General features: G+C 41.8%; 1 protein-coding gene across 1 annotated transcript; it reads right to left on the bottom strand.

Annotated features, from left to right (window-relative positions):
• Positions 1-1208: 1208 nt before the first annotated feature.
• PPA1 (inorganic pyrophosphatase 1) lies at positions 1209-23426 on the bottom strand. The gene is made up of 11 exons (XM_034775044.1): positions 23260-23426; positions 19719-19783; positions 14843-14896; positions 13590-13709; positions 12090-12176; positions 11587-11713; positions 10409-10536; positions 8693-8778; positions 6487-6556; positions 5134-5173; positions 1209-2045 (listed from the first exon to the last, which is right to left on the bottom strand). Exons 1-11 carry the CDS (start codon positions 23321-23323, stop codon positions 2014-2016), a joined length of 873 nt encoding a protein of 290 aa, XP_034630935.1. The 5' UTR covers positions 23324-23426; the 3' UTR covers positions 1209-2013.
• Between the last annotated feature and the right edge of the window lie 1552 nt (positions 23427-24978).

The following is a 24978-nucleotide window of genomic DNA, read 5'->3' as shown; positions in this document are numbered from 1 at the left end:
CTAGTAAATCTCCTCCTCACACTAGTTTTTATTCAGAGATGGGAATAGGAAAACAAGGTTTTCTGCACTTTCAACTCCCCCATTCAAAGTTAAGGAGGCAATAAACTAGTCATTGAGCTGAGCTAGTTGAATAAACCAAAGAGACAATCTCTCTGCAGTTGCAGAAGCTCCTGCCATCAAACATTGATTTAGTACTTCAAACTCTGGTTCCAAGTACTTAGCCACCAGTTCAGAGGTTTGACTTTTTAAAAAAAGTTTAGCCACAAAAATGTATTGCTAAGTATCTATAAATATTTTAATAGTTTAAACCAGTGGTCTCAAACTCCCGGCCCGCAGGCCATCTGCGGCTCACAAGCCTCCCCAATATGGCCTGTAGGGCTCCAGCAGTTTTGGGGCCGGGTCTCTTCTGTGGTCCCACCTGCCACCCCAGGGCACTCCCCCCTCAGGAGCCCAGGCAGTACATCTGCCTGCTCACTCCAGTGACTGCTGGCCCCTCCCTGCAGCCCAGGGGCAGGCCAATGGGATGCTGTGGGGGCGGTGGCTGGGAGCTGAAGCTTGTGGAGGCCCCCTGGCCCACCCTGCCTTGGAGCCCCACGTAAGTGGCACCCTCCACCCCCTCTCTACATACCCCCTCCCAGTCTGCACCCCATCCCCAGCCCCCAGACTCCATCCCAAAGCCTGCATCCCAGATCCCCTCCCCCACCCAAGCTCCCTCCCAGAGCCCAACCTCTCACCCCTTCTGCACCCAAACTCCCTCCCAGAGTCTGCACCCCAATCCCCTATGCAGACCTCCTACCCCACCCATACGTCTGATGAAGTGGGTATTCACCCACGAAAGCTTATGCTCCAATACGTCTGTTAATCTATAAGGTGCCACAGGACTCTGTTGCTTGTTACAGATCCAGACTAACAAGGCTACCCCTCTGATACTCCCCCACCCAAACTCTGTCCCAGAGCCTTAGGCAGGTGGGGGGGGCAGAGTTTTTGGGGGGTGGGTTCTGGGCAGCATGAATGACATTGGCTCACTGGTAGGATTTGAGGACTGGCACTGGCCCTAAGGTAAATTGATTTTGAGACCCCTGGTTTAAATCTTAACATAGGTTGTCAGTTTCAGAATTTTAAATAGGTTTATTTAAAAACAAACAAACCTCTATTTAAATAAAAGAGTATCAAAATGTGTTTAAATCAGGTTAGATTTTTTTTTTTTTAATCAGTTTGTATCCACCCCGGTATGAAGTAAATAGAATTTTCTGCTAACTGTTCAGTTTTAGTAATATTAAATTACTTGCAACAACAGCACTTAGAATTGTTTAAATTTGTGTAAGTTAATATACTCAAGCAAAGGTTTCTGTGCTTTAAGGTCTAGCTGATGCACAGGAGTAAGTGGTTTGTAATTAAAAACTGCCATGGCAGTTGAGTCCTGCTAACCTGAGTGTCTAGGTATTTGCATTTTTCAAGCAGAGACACCACATTTGTACAATCACTGAAATTAAGAGTCAGGTCCCTCCTCCACAGAATCTTTGTGATGTGAAGCACAAGATGAACATATACAGTCTTTGTCTCTTGATAGAAGAAATTTGTTTTTAAAGGCTTATTTGATTCAGCAGACTAGCTTTGTGTTTAGACAGAATACTGGGAGGGGAGAGGAGGAGGAGACAGGAATCCACAGAATGAATTTCAGCAAAATAATTTTTATTTCGTACTAACATACAGTGAACACCCATCAAGTATTCTGTACACAATTGAGTTGAACAACTATTGTCGTGATGTATAAAGATACATATTAAGACACGTGAAGCTGCTCTTTTACAAAATGATTGCTTTTAGTCTCCACATGTCTTTGGTACATCTTGAACATGACATCATTGGTAGATATGCAATTCTGTTATAATAAGTTACCTAGGATAAGACCATTTTTTCCTCTGGAACTGTAAGCTAGTATTTCTCGTTCCTCCCCACCCCCAACTTAGGGCTTCCTGGTAGGAGAAATGTAGGCATTTCAACCTTTAGGTCTTAATTTTTCTGGTCATAGAACCACTTGTCCACTGTAGTCAGAAAAGGGGTGGGGGGAGAAGAGAAAAAAAGGTTTAAATTCAGTTATCATTGTACATTTAGTTCAAATTCTCCAGGACCCCACAGACCATTAATATTTCTACAGAAGAGTTTGTGGACCCAGTGTTATCTGCCTGAGGCTATTAGGAGTTACTTACCAACCAATTCTTTCAAACTTTACTAAATTTCCTCAACCCTGGACTGTCAAATGTGATTTTGAAACTGCTTCTGCTCCCACTGCAGTCAGTGGAAGCTTTGCTATTAACTAGAATGGGAGCAAGACTCTTTTTGGCATTTTATCAGTATTGCTAAGTAGAGAAGCAATTAGAACAGTAACAATACAGCCTTAAAATTAGCTAAGCCACCCTGATGTTTGCAGTCACTGTACTTTAATGTTTTTACACAATAGTGCAGATCAAGCATTCTGCACAAGCTCTAGGGCAGTACTAAATACTTAAAAATTCCAGAAGAGTTCCTGACTAGCTGTGATAAATGAAAAGGCGAGAGGGGGTGAGAGAGGAGGTAGCAGCTCCCTTTGATGGACACCCAGCCAGCCAGTTAGCTGTAAAATCCCTCTTGGTAGCTGTTCTCTACTTGCTTTACCTGTAAAGGGTTAAAAAGTCCCCCAGGTAAAGAAAAAAAGTGGGCACTTGAACAAAAGAGCCAATAGAAAGGCTAGAACTTTTTTAAATTGGGAAAGAAACTTAAATTAAACACCCAAAACAGCTTTCTTGGGGGTTACCTTAAAGGTTATAAGCAAACAAAAGCATCTGGGTTAGCACAGAGAAGTTCACAAGCCTTAAAAAAAAAAAAAAAAAAAAAAACAGAAAAAAAAAACCTAATTGCGTCTTCCTAAACATTTCTAATTTACTTACATATTTGGGTTGTTAAAAGTAGTTCTAGATATGATTTGATGATTTTTATATCTGGTTCAAACTTTACACAGTATTCCTGCTGCCCTATCTCTTCAGCCCAGAGAGACCAACAGACAAAGGGAAAGTTTCTTTCCCAATTTTAAAAAGTTCTAGCCTTCCCATTGGCTCTTTTGGTCAGGTGCCCACTTTTTTTCTTTACTGGGGGACTTTTTAACCCTTTACAGGTAAAGCAAGTAAAGAACAGCCACCAAGATGAATTTCACAGCTAGCTGGCTGGCTGTCCATCAAAGGGAGCTACCCCCACTTCATTTATCACACTAGTACTCTCTCCAAACTAAGGGCCTGGCTACACTTGCAAGTTAGAGTGCTTTAAATCAGCCCCAGGCACCCTAACTCCTGAGGTGTCCACAGGCAAAGCACTTAGAGCTCCTGGACTCTGCAGCTGGAGCCCTCCTGGTAATCCACCTCCACAAGAAGCATAAAGCTTGCTGCACCCTGGGTGAGATGCCCCGGGTGTCAGTGTGGAGGACATGTTGCATTACTGCGCTGTGATTGGCCTCCAGAAACATCCCATAATCCCCTGAAGTCAGGTGGCCACTTTGGTCATTGTTTAGAACTCGGCTGCAGACATGCAAGTATCCCCTTTCAAAGCTCCGTTTCTGACAGCCGGCATGCGTATCTGCTCCAGGACACAAAGCAAACCATTACTGTGGAATGCTGCTGCTGCTGAGGCTTTTGTGCATCGGGGTGAGGGTCTGCTGCCATCTGAACTTACAAGACAGCATGCTGACACTCTCCGCCCCCCACATACACACAATACACTCCGTCACACTCCACACACACCCCCCATTTGAAAAAGCACACTGCAGTCAGTTGCACGCTGGGATAGCAACCACAATGCACTGTGGCGTTGCAAGAGCTGCTAATGGGGCCATGCCACTGCGCTTGCAGCTGACAGTGTAAACACACGGCAGTGTTTTCCCTGCTGCTGTCTCTGAAGGCTGATTTTAACTCCCAGCGCTCTACATCTGCAAGTGTAGCCAAGCCGTTTGTTAACAAGAAAGTTTAATCTGTGTTTCCCCCTTCTTAAGCAAACTTCATACTTGTTACTTTAGAACTTAATTACTACACTAGACCTTCCTTGGCAACAAGGCAGCCATTTTGATTACCCACTGATTAGACAAAGGTGCAAAAAGGGCTCTTAGATTTCAATGAATCCTGAGCCATGGAGTTGGGAGCATTACCCCCAAAAAAGTTTTTTGTGGAGACTGATCCCTTTATGGGGTGATGGGGCTTCAAGATGGCAGCTCATTTCAGGCATCTCTCTTTATTACATAGTTATGATCCCACAACTCCTGAAGTAAGGCAATCTGTGAAAAGGTTTTAGTAACAGACTTACTATAGGACTGCATTGGTGCTAGCAGCCTCAAGATTCTAAGATTACAGACATGTTATAGCGTCATATATAGAAAAAAAAAAAAGATGGATGACCAAAGAATGCTTATAGTTGTGACAGCTGCTTCAGTACTGGCATCAATCAGTGAACCCATTTAATGTTACTAGGAATATCCAATTACAAGTTTAAAAATGCTTTTGCCTCATTGAATATGCTTGTATCTTTAATGAACCAGTCACACAGTAACAAATGCTTTAGAAACTGACAAGAGAGAGTATTGCTGTTCTGGCAACTTGTCTGGTTTTTGTTACTTCTGGCTCCTGGGGGTGTGAAATCAAGCCTCTTTTTTCAGTTCACTTATACATCGCACTATTAATGAATATATGTTACACTACTACTGTAAAATCTTCCCCTTTCACTTTTTTTTTTTTTTTGCATAAAGTAGAGAGGTGTGCGTTCTGCTGCATTCACTATGCTTTCAGTCCTCTGGAGTGCCTTTCCTAAAGCTCAAGAAACCTACTAATCTCAGTATTCCTTCCTCTCTTCTTGTTAAAGCTATTCAAACAGCAGTTGCTGCAGCATCTTCACATGTACAAAATTAGGAGTTAACACAGTGGAAAAGTTGTTCAGACATTTTTAAACAGTGTTACTTACAAAATCTAGAGTTCTAAATAAAGCTTTTAGTTTATTTCCAATGCTTTTAAAAAAATGTTACCATACTTAAAAATTGACTGCAAATATTTTCCTATAGAATATCTCTTAACACTTCTTAAAGTCACTTTGGAATGAGATGTAGGTTTTAAGGCTTACCTTCAGGTGGTATTGTATTGGCAGTTCCACAAGGTGGTACCTGATAAGTAAGAAGTGCATTAATGGCTTATGATTATGGAATCTATTAAGATCTGGAGACTGCTGTGCTTCTGGGTGTTCACAAAGCCCTCTCTTTACTAAACTAGATTTAAAATCCAGACTATATGAATATGGAGAGATTCATACCACCAATATTGGAGAACTATGGGTGATGAAGAACACAGCTATATATTGTCAGTATTCTGTAAATCAGCACAGCTTCTAGATAATATGGAAGTAATCAAGCCAGCTATTTTTTGGTGGCATTCTGCACTAGGCGTATCTACTTCTACAAAGGCAAGGAGATAATAGGCTATTGTCTTTCTGCAGCCATAGCTATTTTATGTCCCAATACTGGATTCCAAAAAAACAAGAGCAAAGGACATTTAGAATTAGTTTTGGATTCAAGGTTTAATATTTCCCAAGGAGTATTTGCTTTCCTAGTGATAAGACGGAAAAGTATTGTGGCTGGTGACAATTCCAGTCCACAACCTAATGAAGTGTTCTAGCCTCAGAATTTTACCAGGTAGTTCTGACACAGCTATAACATGACACTTTTAGAAACCAGAGTAAGTTAAACAGGTTTATTTCTTCATCTATTTATAACTGGCCTCTGCTTCTGATCAGAATTATTTTAACATCGAAAGGATTTTTTTCATTACCTATCCATTCACAATTTTTTGCATCACTTCTATTAGAAATTGCCAAATATTGTGGAACTCCAGACTTACAGGTATAGCCAAATATTCTGAAGTACCTGAATTCCTCACCTATTAAGAAGTTTTGATTAATGCAGTACACATTAGATGTCAGACAATGCATTTGACAGGAAATATTCAAGGAATCAGAAAGGAGTCCTTTGGGAGTCATTCCGTTGCAAATATCATGCATTCTGATGGCAAAGCATAGCCTATACTTTAAAAACTGAAGCTCATGTTATGTCTTGGGTATTAATTTTCAAAAAGTTCTTTATACATTTTAACTTCAAGTCATTTACATGAGTTGATACAAAAAAAAAGTACTTTGCTCCAGGTAGAACAATGTTTCAAGAGAGATTCCATCCCCAGATGAGTCGGGCAAGTAGAAACCCTGAAAAAGGTGTTTGAGTTTCTGTACACCCATGCACCTCTGCTTACTAAAAAGTTCATGCTTAGTTTGGCCATCCAGAGTGATTTTAGCCAGTACAACAAGCTGCTCCTACAGGGAAAAAGTGTTTTTTTAGTGTACCGCCTAAACTCCTTTGGTCTTTTCTTTATAATCACAGACACCAGGTGTTATTAAAAAATAAAGATACCCAAATCTATTTGTACTTACTGCTTCCACAGTAGCTTTAGCAGATTCTTGACTAATACAAAAGGAGCTGTTTGACACAGTTGTATTTGCACTAGAAGAGAAAGGTGAATCGTGAGAGCGAAGTTCTTTCCCCAAAAGTATTAGACAACAGCATTAAAGGTGTTAAGGTTGCCCATTTAAAAAAAAAAAAAACAGGCTGAAGGCTCAGTTTTTGAACAAGCTACAGAGTAAGTTGCTAACACTAGGGTAACATAAGAACGGCCTTACTGGGTCAGACTGAAGGTCCATCTAGCCCAGTATCCTGTCTTCTGACAGTGGCCAGTGCCAGGTGCCCCAGAGGGAATGAACAAAACAGGTAATCATCAAGTGATCCATCCCCTGTCGCTCATTCCCAGTTTCTGGCAAATAGAAGCTAAGGACACCATTCCTGCCCATCTTGGCTAATAGCCATTGATGGACTTATCCTCCATTAATTTATCTAGTTCTTTTTTGAACCCTGTTATGGTCTTGGCCTTCACAACATCCTCTGGCAAGGAGTTCCACAGGCTGACTGCGCTGTGTGAAGAAATATTTCCTTTTATTTGTTTTAAACCTACTGCCTATTAATTTCATTTGGCGACCTCTAGTTCTTGTGTTAGGAGTAGTAGTATACAACACTTCCTTATCTACCTTCTCTATACCAGTCATGATTTTATAAACCTTAATCATCTCTCCTCTTAGCCGTCTCTTTTCCAAGCTGAAAAGTCTCAGTCTTATTAATCTCTCCTCATGCAGAAGCCGTTCCATACCCCTAATCATTTTTGTTGCTCTTTTCTGAACCTTTTCCAATTCCAATGAATCTTTTTTGAGATGGGCGATCACATCTGCACACAGTATTCAAGATGTGGGCATACGATGGATTTATATAGAGGCAATATGATATTTTCTGTCCTATTATCTATCTCTTTCTTAATTATTCCCAGCATTCTGTTCGCTTGTTTGACTGCCACTGCACATTGAGTGGATGTTTTCAGAGAACTATCCACTATGGCTCCAAGATCTTTTTCTTGAGTGGTCACAGCTAATTTAGACCCCAGCATTTTATATGTATAGTTTATTGGATTATGTTTTCCAATGTGCATTACTTTTAATGTTGATAAATGCAATTTCATCTGCCATTTTGTTGCCCGGTCACCCAGTTTTGAGAGATCCTTTTGTAGCTCTTTGCAGTCTGCCTGGATCTTAACTATCTTTAGTAATTTTGTATCATCTGCAAATTTTGCCACCTCACTGTTTACCCCTTTTTCCAGATCATTTATGAATATGTTGAATAGGACTGGTCCCAGAACAGACCCCTGGGGGACACCACTATTTACCTCTCTTCATTCTGAAAACTGGCCATTTATACCTACCCTTTGTTTCCTATCTTTTAACCAGTTACCAGTCCATGAGAACACTTCCCTCTTATTCTGTGGCAGCTTACTTTGCATAAGAGCCTTTGGTGAGGGACTCAGACTTTAAGGTCAGAAGGGACCTTTATGATCGTCTAGTCTGACCTCCCGCATGATGCAGGCCACAAAAGCTGACCCACCCCCTTTCCCTTAACTCAGCTGTTGAAGTCCCCAAATCCTGTGATTTAAGGACTTCAAGTCGCAGAGAATCCTCCAGCTAGCGACCCCCGCCCCATGCTTGTCAAAGGTTCTCTGAAAATCTAAGTACACTATATCCACTGGATCCCCTTGGTCCACATGCTTGTTGACCCCCCTCAAAGAATTCTAATAGATTGGTGAGGCATGATTTCCCTTTACTAAAACCATGTTGCCTCTTCCTCCACAAATTATGTTCATCTATATCAGTTGTCTCCAAAGTGGGGTGCACGCAAGAGGATCCTTGGGGGTGCGCGGCGGGAAGAGCAGGGGTTTTTTTTGTTTTTTTTTTTGCTTCGGCAGTTTGGGTGGGAGTCTGAGGGGTTCTTTTTGGCTTCGGCGCAGCAGGGGGTGTGTGCTCAAAAATTTTTTACTGATGGGGTCCGCGATCAAAAAAGACCACTGATCTATGTCTGACAATACTGTTCTTGATTATAGTTTCAACCAGTCTGCCCGGTACTGAAGTCAGGCTTACAGGCCTGTAATTCCCGGGATCACCTCTGGAGCCCTTTTTAAACCCCTAATAAAGACTTCTTCTGTTTACTCCCATTTGCTGAGAATTTTTAATAAAAAAGCAGTGTAACAGAGGAGTTGTAACCTACCAATTGATTTCTCCTCCATCTGTTTTTTTAAATACTAGAGCTGTCCAGTGTTCATGAGTGCTTTTGATGATGTTAATTGCAAAGTCCTAAAATTAAAAAAAAAAAAAAAAATTCCATATTACTGGCAAATACTCTAATGATCCCCCATTCTGTCATTTAGATAGGAACCGGCAGAGCCTAATGTTTACAGTAGATATTTTAGAAGAGCAAATTTTCTTGCTATAAACGACTAAGTATCTCTACTATTATTTTGCCCTCTGTCACTATTAGTATTATAGTAACAGCTTGAGCTGCTAAGTAAGATTAGGGCCCCTTTGTGCTGGGTACTGTACGGATTCCTAGTAAGACACAGTGCTTGCCCCAAACACCTTCACAGACAAAATGGGGGATTATAAAATTTCTATTTTAAGATGGAATCAAGATGCTGAAGGCCACATAGTAGGTGTATGGCACACAGAGGAACTGAACTCTGATCTCAGTCCAGTACCTTTACCATAAGGCCATTTTCCCCTCTCACTAACAGAGCGTCTATGTTAGTGAAATAGGTTGATGTTTGCTAACATTGTTGGCTTAACCTGACCTAACCTCTATCCTCCAACCCTAGTTTAAGCAAACTCTTAGATGTTGCCGTACTTTGTATCTAAGAGGATGGGTGGGACAGGAAAAGATAACTATAGCTATGTAGAGGAGCCGAGACAGTGGTCAGTTTTTGGAAACATTTACTGAATATTTAAAGGAAGGGGACATTTCCAAATAATTTTTAGGCAAAAATTTTTCTTTTACACAAACATTTAAATTCAAAATACTGTATTTTTTAGACTCATGTGTAGCCTGACACACAGGAATCCTTTTCTAGCATATGATCCAGAAAGTGAAACTAGTAATGCAATGGTTATAGACAAAGACAAGTGAAATGCTTAGTGAATATGGTTAAAAGATTATTTTTTAAAATTCTTGTTTCGCTAGTTAGAAATAATTGGAAAGAGGGATGCTATCAAAACAAAACCCTTACACCCTGAGGAAATCGGTAAGAATTTTGGAATATATGTACGACCATACAGTAACTTAGAAGAAGTAAGTCAGCTCCTTGGCTATAGCAAATTAGGACAACACGTCTGAAGGAGAAAGGTACGTACACAAGCTCACCACCCAGTCTTCATGGGCTACCTGTGTGCTTTTATCACCCGCTAGGGGGCTCTAACAGGCCAAGACGAAGGTGGGGGAGGGAGGAAAAGGAAAAGATCAGTGAGATAGAGGGAAGCCCCAGTCATGCCCCTTTTGTTCTGGCTAAGCTCTACATGCCAATAGAAAGGCATGGGAGTTACTGTGCTGGTTGTATGCCAGAAGATCCAGTGTTCTGGAGTGATCCTCCTGTAGAGGGATACACCTATTTTATGTGTGGTTTCCAACAGCTGGAGGTGTTCAACAGGTGCATTGCACCTTAGGATGTAAGGTTTCTGCGAGCAAGCAAAATGAAGATGGGGTTGGAGAGAGCTAGAAGGGATATAAATCAGTGATTTCTATTACTGTAGATAAAATAAAGCTTAGTCAAGTGGCTTAGGTTTTCAAGTGAAACTTCAGTTTTGCAGTCACACTAGCATTTAAGTATGCAATATGTGCCTCACTCTTAATGTACAGACTATTGTTCCTCAACTGTAATGTGCTTTTTGGACAATCAGATTGGTTCTACAGATAATGAAGAAGCGGTTACATTACCCGGTCTTTAAATTCTCCATTAAATGCAAACTGGTTTTCTGGCTTCCCATCAGGTACCTTGTACCTTCTAAACCAATCCACTGTAGCTTCTAGGTATCCAGGTTTCATCTTTCTGACATCATCAATATCTAACAGGAGGGGGGGAAAAAAAACTCTTCTTTATCATGCAAATAGGTGCAGTCTTAAACTAGTCTATGCAATACGTATAATATTCTTTTGTCCAGACCACCTTTGAGTCTGGCACTACTGAGGAAAATAAGCATTATGATTGTTGGCTACAGTACAAGACCTGAAACATCTCCTAGACAGTGTATGCCTAGCTCTCATGAGAAGTCATTTGTTAGGGACAAGTTTGGCTATGCTGCTATAAGTCAATTTAAGATAGAGTGGATTTTAGATATCTGAGAAGAACAAGATTTACCTCCCTGCCCAAGTTTATGCTAAAAAGCCAAGAAACAAGTTCATTTGAGAGAGCAAGAAGTCAGATTTGAGGATGGTTGATCCTCACAGTATATCCACCTGTCAAAAGCATAGAAGAGTTATTTTTCCAAAGATAGTTTATTGATAACCTTTAATAGGTCAGATTAGCCCAAGTTATTTTACTGGAATCTTTTCTGATTTTCAGGGGAGAAGGGGCAGAAGGAATTCTGACGTTTAGTCAGGAGAAACTTGAGTGGAGAACTTAGATGTGTTTTGTCAGATACCTCATGCTCACTTAGCTGTATGGACCTGATCAAGTCAGCTGTTACTCAGAGGTGCAAATTGTGCCAGCAAAATCTTATAAGTGCTGTGTATGCAATTCACCCTCAGCGGAGTTTCCACTCTCACCTTCCCTCAGGGTTTTGCCTGCACAAGGGTAACCAGCTCCCACTGGAAGCTTCCAAGCGACCTCTACCAGCAGAGGTGATAAAGTACTGTGCTGATCCAGTGCACCCTTCTGCTGCCTAGGCCAGCACTACTTCTAGGAATATGTAGATCCCTTGGCACAGGAAGCAGGATAGGAGTGAAAAAGGGGGTTGTGTTCACCTTGCTTTGCCAAGGCCCTATGCAGACGCTGGCTAAAATCTAGCTCTATGGATTTTAAATGCAGATTTTTCTAGTATGAAGGAACATTCTGTTCAAAACCGCCAGTTGGGTAAGTAAAAAGCCAAAACAATGCCTTCCTCCTTGCTACTTACTGTTATAGTTGGCTGCTTCAGGGTCTTCAATATTGATTGCTATTACTTTCCAGTCTGTCTCCCCCTCATCAATCAGTGCCAGTGTGCCCAGAACTTTCACTTTAATTACTTCTCCTCTTGAGCACACCTAATTACATAAAATGTATTAATTATCTCTACCAATGTGCTATGAGATGTGCAACATAAGACAAATTACAATTCAGTAAAAAGTTAACATTCAAAACAAGTTCAGTAAGAGGATCAATACAAAAGACTGAATGGCTGGAAACTAATGTAAATCACACCTCTGGGTAGCCATTACCTTGAACTTTTGCCTGAATAACATGAATTTGGGGAATTAAGATTCATTACATTTCAGCACCAGAAGTCTCTGTGGCAGCATTAAGAGAAGCCAAGTTCTTAATAAAAGACCCAGAAGTAGAAGTTAAGTAGTCTCTGGAGTCAGTTAATTTAACAGATTACAGTTCTAAGAAATAAACATCCTTTGTAAGATAGCACATTACCTTGCTTCCAATTTCACACACATCAATTGGATCATTATCTCCATAGTAGCCAGTATTTTCATCTTTATGTCCTGGATGTTCCCATGTCTACGTATGAGAAAGAGATTTTTAAACTAGAGGAGAATCCCGGAGATTCAAAGTTTACATGAATGGATGACTGAGTTTTTCATGCAGGCAGCAGTTTTCTAGTGAAGAAGCTTAATTAAGATGGAATGTTTCTCCATTGGGTTTCAGTGGGAAGAAAGTCAGTTCTGATTGCTGGTTAGGAAGTTTTCACTTTTTACATTTGTTTACACTTTATCAATTTTAAGATAGCCTGTTTACTTTGTCCATGGATCTGGGATTTCTAGATCAGGATAAGCTGCAAGCTCATTTCCTCTGACTATTTTTTTTCAACTACTTCTCGTTATCAGAACTGACCTGACTTCCTCCTAGGTCAAAGGGGAGGATACAGAAGGTTAGCAGGATAATTAAGAGACAAGTAAGATCAGTGTTAAGATAGTCCTTTTAAAATAAGGAATTTGTAACGGCATTATTTACATCTTTATGCTTGCAGGCAGGCAGCCAAATTTGTCCACCCATTTCTTTGAAGATGGAAAATTTGTTTGAATTTAAGGGCAGTGTGTGGACAAAGTTCAGAGAAGGGTATGGAAGAGATCCATTCTGTACAGGTTGCCATACAATGTGTTTTGTTAGCTACAACATTAACTAAAAACCTAGTTTATTTACACGAAATAGAAAGCCTATTTCTAGAAAAGGCCGGGACTGTTCAAATTACAAATGTGAAGCCCAGTAGAATGCAAGTATTAATAATGCATCTTGTCTAAGGTGATTTTAGTATAATTAGCCATAGGATCCTAAAGCATTTTCAAGTAATGTACACATTAATGACTCTCTTCATGATTTTTCATTGTCTGTACACAACTGAGTGTAGGATCTCCTGACAGGCTGCTTTTAAGAAGAATTTGTCTGGGAACTGAAATCCAAGTCAGACCATTAGATGAAGCAACAGGGGTCTGACACTTACACATGGGCACAGAATCACTCCCATCAGAGAGTACTTACCAAATATCTAAAACATTCATTCTTATGTAGCAACATTCTTCAGTTAAGAGTATCGACCTACTACTAATTTCTGAAGAGTGCTGTTCAACTGAATTGGTAGGTGGTAGGGGTCCTTGTAGCTTAACAACTGACATTTTATTACTGGTATAAAGCCAGTTTTATTCTACGTTGGTATTTTGCTGCAAGTTTATATTTTTGTTAGCTTGTTTACAACATGATTTGCATACTTACCTTCCTCTTGAGATTCTGTCAGTGTCACTACTGACTAATATTTCCCCTCATTAGCATTTGCTATTTCAGTTTCAGTCTGAATAGATTAAGCAAATCTTGTTTTCTTAGCATAGTAGCATTCACATTTTTTTAAAATACATAAATATGTTTGTGTGGCTAGTATCTAGTTTCCACCGCAAGAAAAAGATATGTACAATACAATACCTGTGGGATAGCACCGTAATTCCAGATATAGCCCTTGTGAGGAAATACATTAGCAACATAACGCAGCTTTCCTTTCTTCACATCTTGTTTAATTGGGTTTAGAGGATCCTTTGTTGCAATCTGAAACAGACAAATGTAGTTACCTGCATGTATTTTACCTAACTAAAACAATGACCATTTAATTTCCCTGGTCCCAAATGTTCAAAATTAGAAATCTGAATCTAATCTGAAAACCTGACTGCTTATGTAAGGGTGCTGAGAACCCATCAATTCCCTTCAAAGCCAACAAAAGCTGTTGGATTCAGTACCTTTGAAAGTTTGGTCACACAGGCAAATGCCAAAATATGCCTAGAGGCTTTTTCCCCTCTTTTTCATAGAAAGTCTTGGCCTGGGTTCGCCAGTAAAAATAAATACTATAGACATCATGGGTAAATTTTGCCTCTGGAAGAGTTGCTTAAAATGATATCCAAACCAGTCCTATTTGGAATGAGACCCTTACTTGGAGATTAAGATACATTACAGATTGTAGCTATTAGGATACAGGCTCTCCCTCAGTGATCCAACTAGTCAGGGGCCAGAGATAAAGGGAAGGCTACTCCTGAGGGAGGTATTCAGATAAGCTGGAATGTGGAAGCCCTCCAAAATATACGATTCCTCCTAATACCCAAACCCATACTTCTCAAATTATGGTTATATAGCCTGCAGCCATTCCAGTACCCAAGAAGTATGGACCAAACTAATCCCTTTCCTGGAGAAAGTCTCTTCCGCTAGGCATCTGGGGCTTCAAGCAAGAGTCTTAAAGTTCCACCAACACCTGGGACTTGGACTGAAGGCTGCACCTCACACAGGAGTGATCCTGGCCAACTATTACAATGTTACTAGTTCATTTAGCAGTTAATGACAGTAGAACTTTGATTTAAGTTTTATGAAAACTGGTCATACTCTGCAATTTCTTTTTATACAGTCAAGTGTGCTTTGCAACTGTTATACCTAAACTGAGACATCAACACTGGTCAGAGCATTAAGTTTTATATTTTGCTTACTTCAGTATTAATACATAATAAAGCTAGTTACCAAAGTTTTACATTTAGATCTGTTAACGTGGCTTTCTTCTGCTTGTTCTAGAACAATGTGTTGTACTACATTAAACTACTTTTTTTCTTTCAAAAAAGCCACACAGAATTCAGCAGTGCCAGAGATTTAAGAACTAGAAGCAGCCAGACCTTCAGTTATGGATTTTATCTTCCACTTACCTCCATCTTTGCATTTGTCCATCGAGGTACTTCCACAATCATGTTGAACACATTCTGAAACGAGCAAGAAGATGATCAGCAAAATCTCTCTGAAATGAGAAGTACACCCCCATATTCTAAAGGAAGCACAAACTAATCAAAAGCAGCAAGTTTTTTGAAGTTCTAACACATTTTGCTGTGTCCAACAAGTGAGAATTTTGTTATATCTTGATAACTGACTGAGCAGCAGGATTTTAAGTGTCAACAGTAAAGTGTTCAACATTCATACTAAAGTTCCTCCTCCGTGCAAGCCCAGCATTAAGGGTACGTTATATTTTGACAGTGGGTATTTTTACACTATTGGTATAACAGGCATCTTTTCAGCAACATAACCCATGACACTAGTATACCAGTTTAAAATTGTTTTTTATTAAACATATAGCAAGAAGTATCTCACGTGAGTTTCTAGTGAGAAACAAAATGGAGACCAAAGAAAGCATAAGCACATCCATGACACTAAAAGGTTTCATTTTTCATTTGCAGGATGAATATAATTGAGGCAGTTCTAAGAAAAAATGCTTCTGATGGGCCATCTTTATAGTGGAAGGGACAATGGTCAGAACATCTCAGAGATCGCTAGTTGTTTTTTTTAGTCAGGGTGGAGTTTGTATTACTGCGATGTAGAATGCCTATCTATAGCTCAGGCACATTTAATGGAGTACGTGCAAGGAGTGTCAGGAATACAGTATAACCTCAGAGTTATGAGCACCTCAGGAATGGATGTTGTTCGTAACACTGAACAAAACGTTATGCTTGTTCTTTCAAAAGTTGGCTTAATATAGCTTTGAAACTTTTTATTATGCAGAAAAAAATTCTGCTTTAACCACCTCAATTTAAATGAAACAAGCACAGAAACAGTTTCCTTACCTTGTCAAAAAAATTTTTTTAAACTTTTCCTTAAAAAATAGTTCAACACAGTACTATACTGTATTTGCTTTTTGGGGGGAGGGGAGGAGGGGGTCTCTTGCTGCCTGATTACATACTTCTGGTTCCAAATGAGGTGTGTGGTTGACCAGTCAGTTTGTAACTCTGAGGTTCTACTGTATAGAATGGTCTCTTGTAGTACTGAGACTATGGGTGGGACTTGGCAAGAAACTTCCACCAAGAAGAGAATTAGACGAACACAGAGTACTTTTTCTGAAAGTCCCATAGTAGTCATTTCTTCCTCCAGAGGTCAGAGTTGTTTTTTTTTTTTAAGATACAAAAGAAGGCCTCCTCCACAAATAAGATTGGCTTGTTTTTTTCCCCCTCAAAGTGCTGAGCACCTGCAGCTCCTGGCTCCATATCAACCATTGGTTTATCTAATCCTCAGGTTAAGCAGCATTAGTGTTTCAGAACAGTTATATCAGAGATGCTAAATCCCTTGCACCTGCATTTCACCATAGTTGGATGACTGATGGTTTGCAGTCAATGTTACATGTTCTCCAGTTTCAGTTTACTACACCTACTCTTTCAATATTAGGGGCTCTTTTCTCTGGGTTCAGAGCTCCAGTAGTGTTTGTGCATTGCTCTATTAAAGGAGGGAGAGAGAAAGATCCATTAGTGTGGAAAATGCAGTGGATCAGAACAGAGTAGGGAAGGTGTGATTGTTAAATCAGTGCTTAAGTGTATGGAAATAAACATAACTTTTGAAGGGAGGGAGAGGAGGTTGAAGGGTATTAGCTAAATTCAAGAAAAGGCAACTTCTGGAAACTTGTGTATATGTAGAAGCTAGTTCATATTTGGGAAATTAAGTGGATGAGTTTGACATGGTTTAGAAGGCATGATTAATACATTAAGATAAAAGAACAGGAGTACTTGTGGCACCTTAGAGACTAACAAATTTATTTATTTATTAGATGCTCTAATAAATTTGTTAGTCTCTAAGGTGCCACAAGTACTCCTGTTCTTTTTGCGGATACAGACTAACACGGCTGCTACTCTGATACCTACATTAAGATAGTGTGAATTCACATTTGAATATTAGGCCCATGTACAGATAGGTTTAGCACATCTCAAATCTTAGACTGAAAAACACTTTACAATCCTCTCAAGAGCTTAAAAATACCAGGATTAAGAGCTAGAGACAGTGTAATGTAACCTTTTGCCCTAAGCTGGACTCCCTAACAAAGCAGCTACCGAACCAGCAGAGTAACCAGGAAAGTTCCCTGAGATAGCCCTGCAATACAAAGAAAAGTAACACAGTCAACACTGCATTGTGTAGTTGTGTACAACATTAATCACACTGGTTTCTCTCCAGTGACTTTTTGTACGCACACTCCCAGACACTGATGTAGTGTGCTGCTTGCTTATCAATCTGAGATTGGCAGTTAGCGGGTAATACTCCAAATCCTGAAGCTGATAGGCACTGCTCCATAGACACCCACCCCCCTGCTCCAATTTTTGTTTTTAAGTAGTTCAAGAAAGATTGGAGAGAATGAGAGTATAACTTTCGTTGTATTTTATTAGTTTAAGTTACATTCCAGAAATGTGTTTTTGGAAATTGCTTTTTCACAAGTTGATGGGCGAGCCGACTCTGCTCTCCATCACATTTGGCATATGGTTCTTTGTGAGTGGCCTTAACTTAAAGTGTCTTCTCCCTATAACCCAGCTAAATGCTGCCCCTTAACACCCTCCCCAAGTTATACATAAACTTACACACCACATAGGAGTTGGTCTTGAAAGTATCTTGGTTCTGCTCATATGAGGTCTTGCACACTCTACTGGAAACTTAAAAGTTTTTGTTTCAACCCATCTTCCCTTTATATCAATAACTCCCCGGTCAATAGATTGAATACTTCCAAAATGTTTGTCTGTATCTACTTTACTGGTATAATTCTGATAAGTCAGAAAAGATATTTTTAACAGGAAGGTTTACTGTAAAAAGCAAGCACTAGCTAGCAAACCATGCACCTGCCTGATCATCTGGGCTCTTGCCTCTTCTCTTACCACCCTCAGAATGCGGTTATACTAACCCACTCCCCGCAAATGCGCACTACTTCCTCAAACCATATGTCAGAGGAAATTTTCATGGAGAAGAAGTCCATAGGCAGAACACAACAATCTAAGGAGAGGTTGGGCAGCTTTCACTGGCTGTATTCAGACACAGTTTTCCAGCTTCCCTTTATTAAACTTGAGGTTTTGATGTGTATATGCGGTGGTCCACTGAAATAGCAGAGAACTGCCTTTCCTAGACTGAGGAAGAAGGAATGCTGAGGGTGCCAAAGACTGGTGCATAGCCTGAGCTTTTTATTTTAGCATGTGCAACATCTTAACAGATAATTCATCTATTTTTTAAAACTATACATTTTAATACTAATAGCAAGTGGAAATGAAAATAGCATATGACCCAGCCAGCTCTTTACAAAAAGTAGTTAAGGCAGCACAGACAACCCTACTCCCATCTATAGGTCCTCTTTGTAAGACTGACCTCCACAAATTACTTTGCATAATAGGAGATTAGAAATAGTACATGAGGGGGGAGGAGGAGGAATGAGTTTAAAAAAAGAGGGAAGGGGAAAGAGACATCCCTGTGACACAGATTTGTATTTGAAGCCAACATCTTGATCAAGTATTGACATTGCATAACTTGATGCCATTTCACAATTTGTCAAAAATCATTTTGAAATGCGGAGTCCAGAAATACCTTCAACTCTGCTACAGAGTTTGACCCATATTCAGCACTCTCATGGATGTCAGTGGAAGTACCACAGCAGCTCAAGGGGCTTGAGAGACTTTAAAAAAGGTCAGTTCTCCAGATGTAATTGACGAGAGTCTTACACTACTCCCATCACCACAGCACAAGCTTTGCCAATTCTGAACTAGAACAATGTTTGGACAAAATTACCAGAAGAGGTACTAAAAAACCCTTATTTCGAGGGGGAGGGGAGGGGAGGGGAAATACAATGAAAAATTCCTTCCACACAACAAATCATTCCCAAGCTCCTGAGCTGCCATTCAAAAAAGTTAAGGGTGGGGTGTGCAGAAAAAGTGCAGTTGGGCCAGACCTTGAGAGCAAGTTGGAGCCACCATTTTAAGTTGCAGGAGCTGCCAACAACCCTAAAGTCTTGTTACGGCACCCATGGATCATAGAGAATGCAGGGATTCCTCAGCCACACTCCTCTCAGAGCAGGATAGTTTTATAGGAGCTACTGCAGTGGTTCTGTGCAACCTGAGGATTTGACCATACACTGGGAGGTTACTTTAGTAGCTGGTTAAACTGGAATTATGACAGATCTTCATTGGGAAAGTGACACAAAGCAGCCCTAATACTGCTATGAATTTAGCCCCAAAACTAAGCAGCGCTTCAGAACGATACAATGAAGACATACAATTTCAGTGGAGCTTTACATAAGGATTCTGCTCACAGGGAGCTGATCACAGTATTAGGGCCTAAGCCATCACTTTTCAAATTCTTCTGCATTAGCATTCTTAGAAGAGTATACATTTTTTTGTAGCTCCCATCCATGAAGCCAACCATTTCCAGTTAATAAGACTAGTAACAATATTATTTCACATGTCTAAGTTAATAAAGTTGCCTCAGTGGCTTGGCACCAGAAGTTATTTACTAGTTCCAAGGTACATTTTACAACTAAGTTTGTACTGAATTTCCCTTATCACCAGAGAAAAGAAGAGCATGATGTAAGATTCCACCTAATCCAGTTTGCTCAATCAGAGAGATTGCAGTTGCACTGTTTGGCCAGAGGCCAACTACCGTCATAGTTTATGTTGCATAGTTATTTACCACACAGATGCACTGAAAGGAGAAACCAATACTATCTGGAGGGAATAGATTTCTAATAAGTAAGTTCTCATAGTGGGTAGCTAAGAACCTGCTTAATATAGCTATATACATTACCTTGCCAGCAACCGGATATATTGGAATATCATGGAATGGTGAAATGTATTCTCCTTTATCATTTTCTGAAAGAACAACATATTAAGCTAGTAAATAAAGATGAATTAGCACCAATGAAAACAATTTAATAAAAAACTACTACGGCTATAAAGTTGGCTTTATTCAAATGCCTAGCTTAGAAGATGTTGACTGTGTCCTGAAATAGTAACGGTGAAGCTAGTGTCAGAGATGTAGTGTTACTTTGGGCAGGTCTACACTCTGAGATTGATCCACTGGCAGTCGATTTAGCAGGTCTAGTGAAGACCCACCAAATCAACAGCAGATCGCTCTCCAGTTGACCCCCTGTACTCTACCCCCAATGAGAAGAGTAAGGTACGTCAACAGGAGAGTCTCTCCCGTCGGCCCCTGTGGTATAGGCCCCGCGGTAACTCGACCTAAGGTACGTCGCAACTCACGTAGCTGGAGTTGCGTAGCGTAGGTCGACTTATCGCAGTAGTGTAGACACAGCCTTAGTTACAGTTCCATTACTGCAACAGAGGTCTTATAAAACTCCCCATGTTTCCTCCAGAAATACAGCACAAGAGAAGATTTATTAAAAAACAGCCATCACTAGTTTGCAGAGCTCACCTTAATATTTGCACAAATAATATTTTAAAGGATTTTTATTTTTAAATAGAGGGTTGTGACTACATGAAGGAAGTAACAAGACATACCTTCTCCAAGTAAGGCATGATTATGCTGCTGTGTTTATCTCCCTAATCTCAGCGCAGTTTAAAAGAACCAACAGATAGAAACATTCTATTTCAAACTCTAAGGAGGAGTTGATCTCACAGGTGTACAATACCCTCAAGTAGTTAGACAAAGATACCTGGACTAATGGAAGTACATGGCACATTAGAGAATCTGTGGGGGAAATGGCACGGGAAATGGTCAAATGACACCTATGGAGGTGACTGTATCTGTCACAAGATTATATAAATATCGATAATTGTCAAACACTGGCTGGAAGAAGGGCAGCAAATAACATCCAGATCTTATAGGAAGTGGTCTAGATTCACTTTAAGACCACCACAAGGTTTATTTAGCCTGCAGATGTAATTTGTCTTGGAGCTGTATCCTAAAAGCTCCCCTAATAACTACATACAGAAGCCTTTTTAATAAGCAAGACCTGTACTCTCCCTCCTCCCCCCAAGTGCTATAGGTCACCCAGCAAGTCAAAGTGGTTTCAATATATATGGCACATGCAAAGGGCCTTTCCACAGCATGTTTTAGGATTAATTGTTGAAGGCTACTAGCTAGTTAAGATTGGCTAACCTCATTCATGAGGTTACAATTATCATACATTTCCACCCCCTTCTAGCACTGCTGCACCAATTTTCCGGGGGGCAGGGGCATAAGTCTGAGCTGTTTTCTGCCCCAGCTAGCAGATAACGGGACAGAGTATGAGTGGGAATGAAGCCAGAATCCTATGCTCAGCAAGCCCAGCACTCTTTCAGGATCTTTGCAAGACTATCCTGCCCAGGCCTGCTAGTAACCAATTTAAAGCTCAATCAGAGTGCTCAGAGAAAGTGGCTATTATCTTTGATGTACGATAAACTGAAACAAAATGGTTCGCAAAACTACAAAAATAAAGTAGTAGTGTAGACCAGGACTGGAAAGTTCACTCTACGCTGTGTAGACATTCTGCTCTCTCACACACTCTGGTACAGTTCATATTTAAAATTGCAGCTGGTATTTAAAGCCACGACAGCAAGAGTGCTGCTATTACAGCTGCGTAGAACAGAACTTTGAGGGATCTGAGAATTAACAATTTCAGTTTGTAGGTTGTCTGGTATTTTCTACAGACCTACTTATTCCAGCATAAATGAGTTATTTTGCTAGTTGCCCTCAAGATTAAGAGAGTCACCAGGTTGTTGTTTGGTTCCCTCTCAATAGAGTAAGACTTTTGAAATCTGATCATTCCCATGCAGACAATGTGAAACAGACAGCTATTTCTACTGTTGACTGAGCAATACTCATTTTAACTCCCCACCCCATTTTCTCTCATGCTCCTATTGCATGAGTCGGAAAGTATGGAAGGGTTCTTTTATTCATACCGGTGTATTTCAAATTAGTATCACCCAGAGATTTTGTAGTGTAATGGACAGAGTATTTGCTTTTTCTCTATGGAATAAATTTCAAATCCTAGCAGGTCAATATTAGATATTAAGTCTTCCTACTAAACAATACAGTACTAGATTATCACTTTCCTAGAAAGATTGTGTTGGATACAAAATGTTTCATAATCTCAGTTAAGACAGCCATTAAGAGATTAGTCACTTAAATGGCTAAATTAGAGAAGCCGGCTAGGATTCTTAGCTACTATCTCCCTTCAGAAAATTGAGTTGGGAACATTGTACTAAGTCAAGCATTTTCTTCTGGTAAAGTGGAACAGAGCAGGTCTGTTATTTGTGGCCAGTTTTACTCCTAGCCATGGAAAGCCACCTACTTAGGAAGCCAAATAGATGATGCAATACTCAGAGCGTCAATTTTGTTCTCACCTTCACCCCCAGCACAAGTTCTTACTTGAGAGCTATCACAAGTTAGGAGTGGGTACAATTGGGAACTACTTCTCTCTCTGTAGTCAGGCAGAAGATTTAGGAGATGTAGGCAGAGAATATTGCATTGCATTAGCAGAGGTGTCAGTTTGACATGTCATGTCAAGAATAAGAGGAAGTAGCCACTTCACTGAGGGAACAACTAGGGCTTCAAAGAAGGATTTTGAAGAGCTGATCGGTGCATGATGAACAATCTCAGGGACCAAGTATCAGAGGGGTAGCTGTGTTAGTCTGAATCTGTAAAAAGCAACAGAGGGTCCTGTGGCACCTTTAAGACTAATCTCAAGGACGTGGTCCTACAAGCAACTACAGTTTCCCCCATGATCTTTCTGTTCTCCCATCCATTTAAATGTGGACGATACCTCCCTCCCCCCAGATTTTCACTTTTACCCCTTCTATGTTTAAAAAAAAGTACACGAGGAGAATATTTGCCCCAGGCGAGCTGACTTTGGCAGGACTGCTGCTCGAGACACGTAGCAGCGCTTTCGTTGCTGCCCTGCACGATGGGTGACCCCATTCCCACCAGCCCCTGCACCCGGCCAGTGCCAGGCTGAGCCCTGGGAGCGGGGTGCCGCCTAAGCCAGCGCCCCAGGTTACCACCCTAAGCAGCCCGGCCAGGCTAAAGGTCGCTCCCCCGGGGACAGGTCTGGGTGGAGCAGGAAGCAGAGAAAAGCCAATTACGGGATTAGTTTGCAGCGACAGCAGCAGGCACCTTGGCCAGCCCCACCTGCGCCGCGCTCAGACTTTAACCCGCCCGGCAGCCGGGCCGGCTAGGGGCGGGGGTGCCAAGGCAGCTCCGCCAGGATATGGTCAGCGGGGCCCAGCCCAGCCCCCCGGAGGAGAGGGGGCGGCCACGGGCGGGAGGCTGCCCCCAAGCGGGACGCTATGCCGCCTCGCGACCCCCGGGCGGGATCCCCGCCCGCCGCCCTGCCCCGCGCACTCACTGAAGAAGAGCCGGTACTCCAGGCTGTTGGGGTTGGCGCGCTCCTCCACGCTGTAGCTGGCCATGGTGCCGCAGGCAGCGAACGAGACGCTGACACACACCACACCACACTAGCCCTTCACCAGGGACGCTCGCGCTGCCGGCCACAGCACTGCGCAGGCGCCAGGCCTCGCCCCCTCTTGTGCCCTGCCCAGCGAGCCCTCAGGAACAGCACTGCGCAGGCGCAGGGCGATGTAGCCCTCCGACGGTTTTAGCGCGGAGAACAATGCTGCGCAAACGCATTCCCACGCCTCGCCTACTTCGGCTCCTGGCCTACCATCGGGCGAGTTGTGCGCATGCGCGCTCTTCTCGGCCTCGCTCGAACGGGCTGTCAAGAACACACGTGGCTTTCCCCGCAGTGTCCAGGCCGTTTTCTTTCCCCGGCCGGTGGTGCGGTCACCGGTGCAGGCTGAGTACAGCTGGTAAACCCCTACAGAGTACAACCCCTACATCCCCTCCGTTCCTGCACTGGGACCTTCCCGCATCCCTCCACCCCCAGCTGGTGCGGTGAGAGCTCCGCGTCTGTCGCCTTTCATCGCTGTGGGCAGGCCCCGCTCTGGAGGAGGGGCAGGATGTGGCACCCCGATAAGGTGATCCCCCCTCCGGGGTCCAGGTGGCACGTGCTGCTGCGTCCCAAAGCCCGCTGCACATTGACTAGTTTGGGGCTGCCTTTTGGTCTGTAGTTAATGTGGATGTGGGGCCCGACCCTGCCCCCAGAAATCAGTGCAATTGGGTTCTAGGGGATCCGGCTTAACCCTCTTCTAACTCTGCACGCTCCACATCAGGGCCAAACGGATCGGCGCAGGACTCTGCAGTCATTACAGCACAGACATTCTCACAATAAACGTTAACAAAACCCAGAGAGTGATGTTTTATTTCTGGTACTCGTGGCCAGTGATACAGTAATACCATTTTGTACAGCATGGAGAGAGCAGTTACTAAACACCAAATAATTCTGATACAGGAGGGCTTTATTCACAGTGTTACTAGAGGCAAGAGGTAGTATACTGATGGATTAAAGATAGCAAAAATATGTGGAATTGATTGATACAGTTGCACGTTCCAGGGAACAGTTTTCTCAGGTGCAACTTTTTATTTTGATGCTTCATTTGCACTACTAGGCCCTGGTGTGTGTGCTGCCTGCTTCTAAACTATGAGCATGATCTAAGTCATACAAGAGCTTCTGCTGCACTAAACTCCAGTCATGGGACTTTTCCAAATACACCATTGTCTTGGAAGCTCCATCCTGGGTTACAGAAAGCTCAACTGAATGGGAGGCAGCCAGGTCTGTTAAATACAGCTCAGGTCTTAGGTGGCAATTGCTAGCATTGGCCTAACTCTGCTCCTAATGAAGTCATTTAGTTTCACCATTGATTGCAGTGGGAGCAACCACAGGCCAATACTAAATGCTTCTGAAAATCCCACCCTTAATCTGATAAACTGTTACAGGTAACCAAACAGGTTGGGAACCATTAGAAAAAGATTTGTAATGAGAAAAGTGAAAGTCTTAGGCCTTGGCCACCCTTGGGAATTCACAGCGCTACCACGGCAGCGCTGTGAAGCACGAGTGTAGTCGCGCCGCCAGTGCTGCGAGAGAGCTCTCGCAGCACTGTATGTACTCCACCTCTCCGAGGGGAGTAGATTGCAGTGCTGTGAGTGAGCGTGCAGCGCTGCGGGCTCT

Source organism: Trachemys scripta, chromosome 7, assembly GCF_013100865.1.
Source record: "Trachemys scripta elegans isolate TJP31775 chromosome 7, CAS_Tse_1.0, whole genome shotgun sequence".
NCBI lineage: Eukaryota > Metazoa > Chordata > Testudines > Emydidae > Trachemys > Trachemys scripta.
The sequence above is the reverse complement of the archived record's forward strand: the minus strand, read 5'-3'. Positions and strand labels throughout refer to the sequence as shown.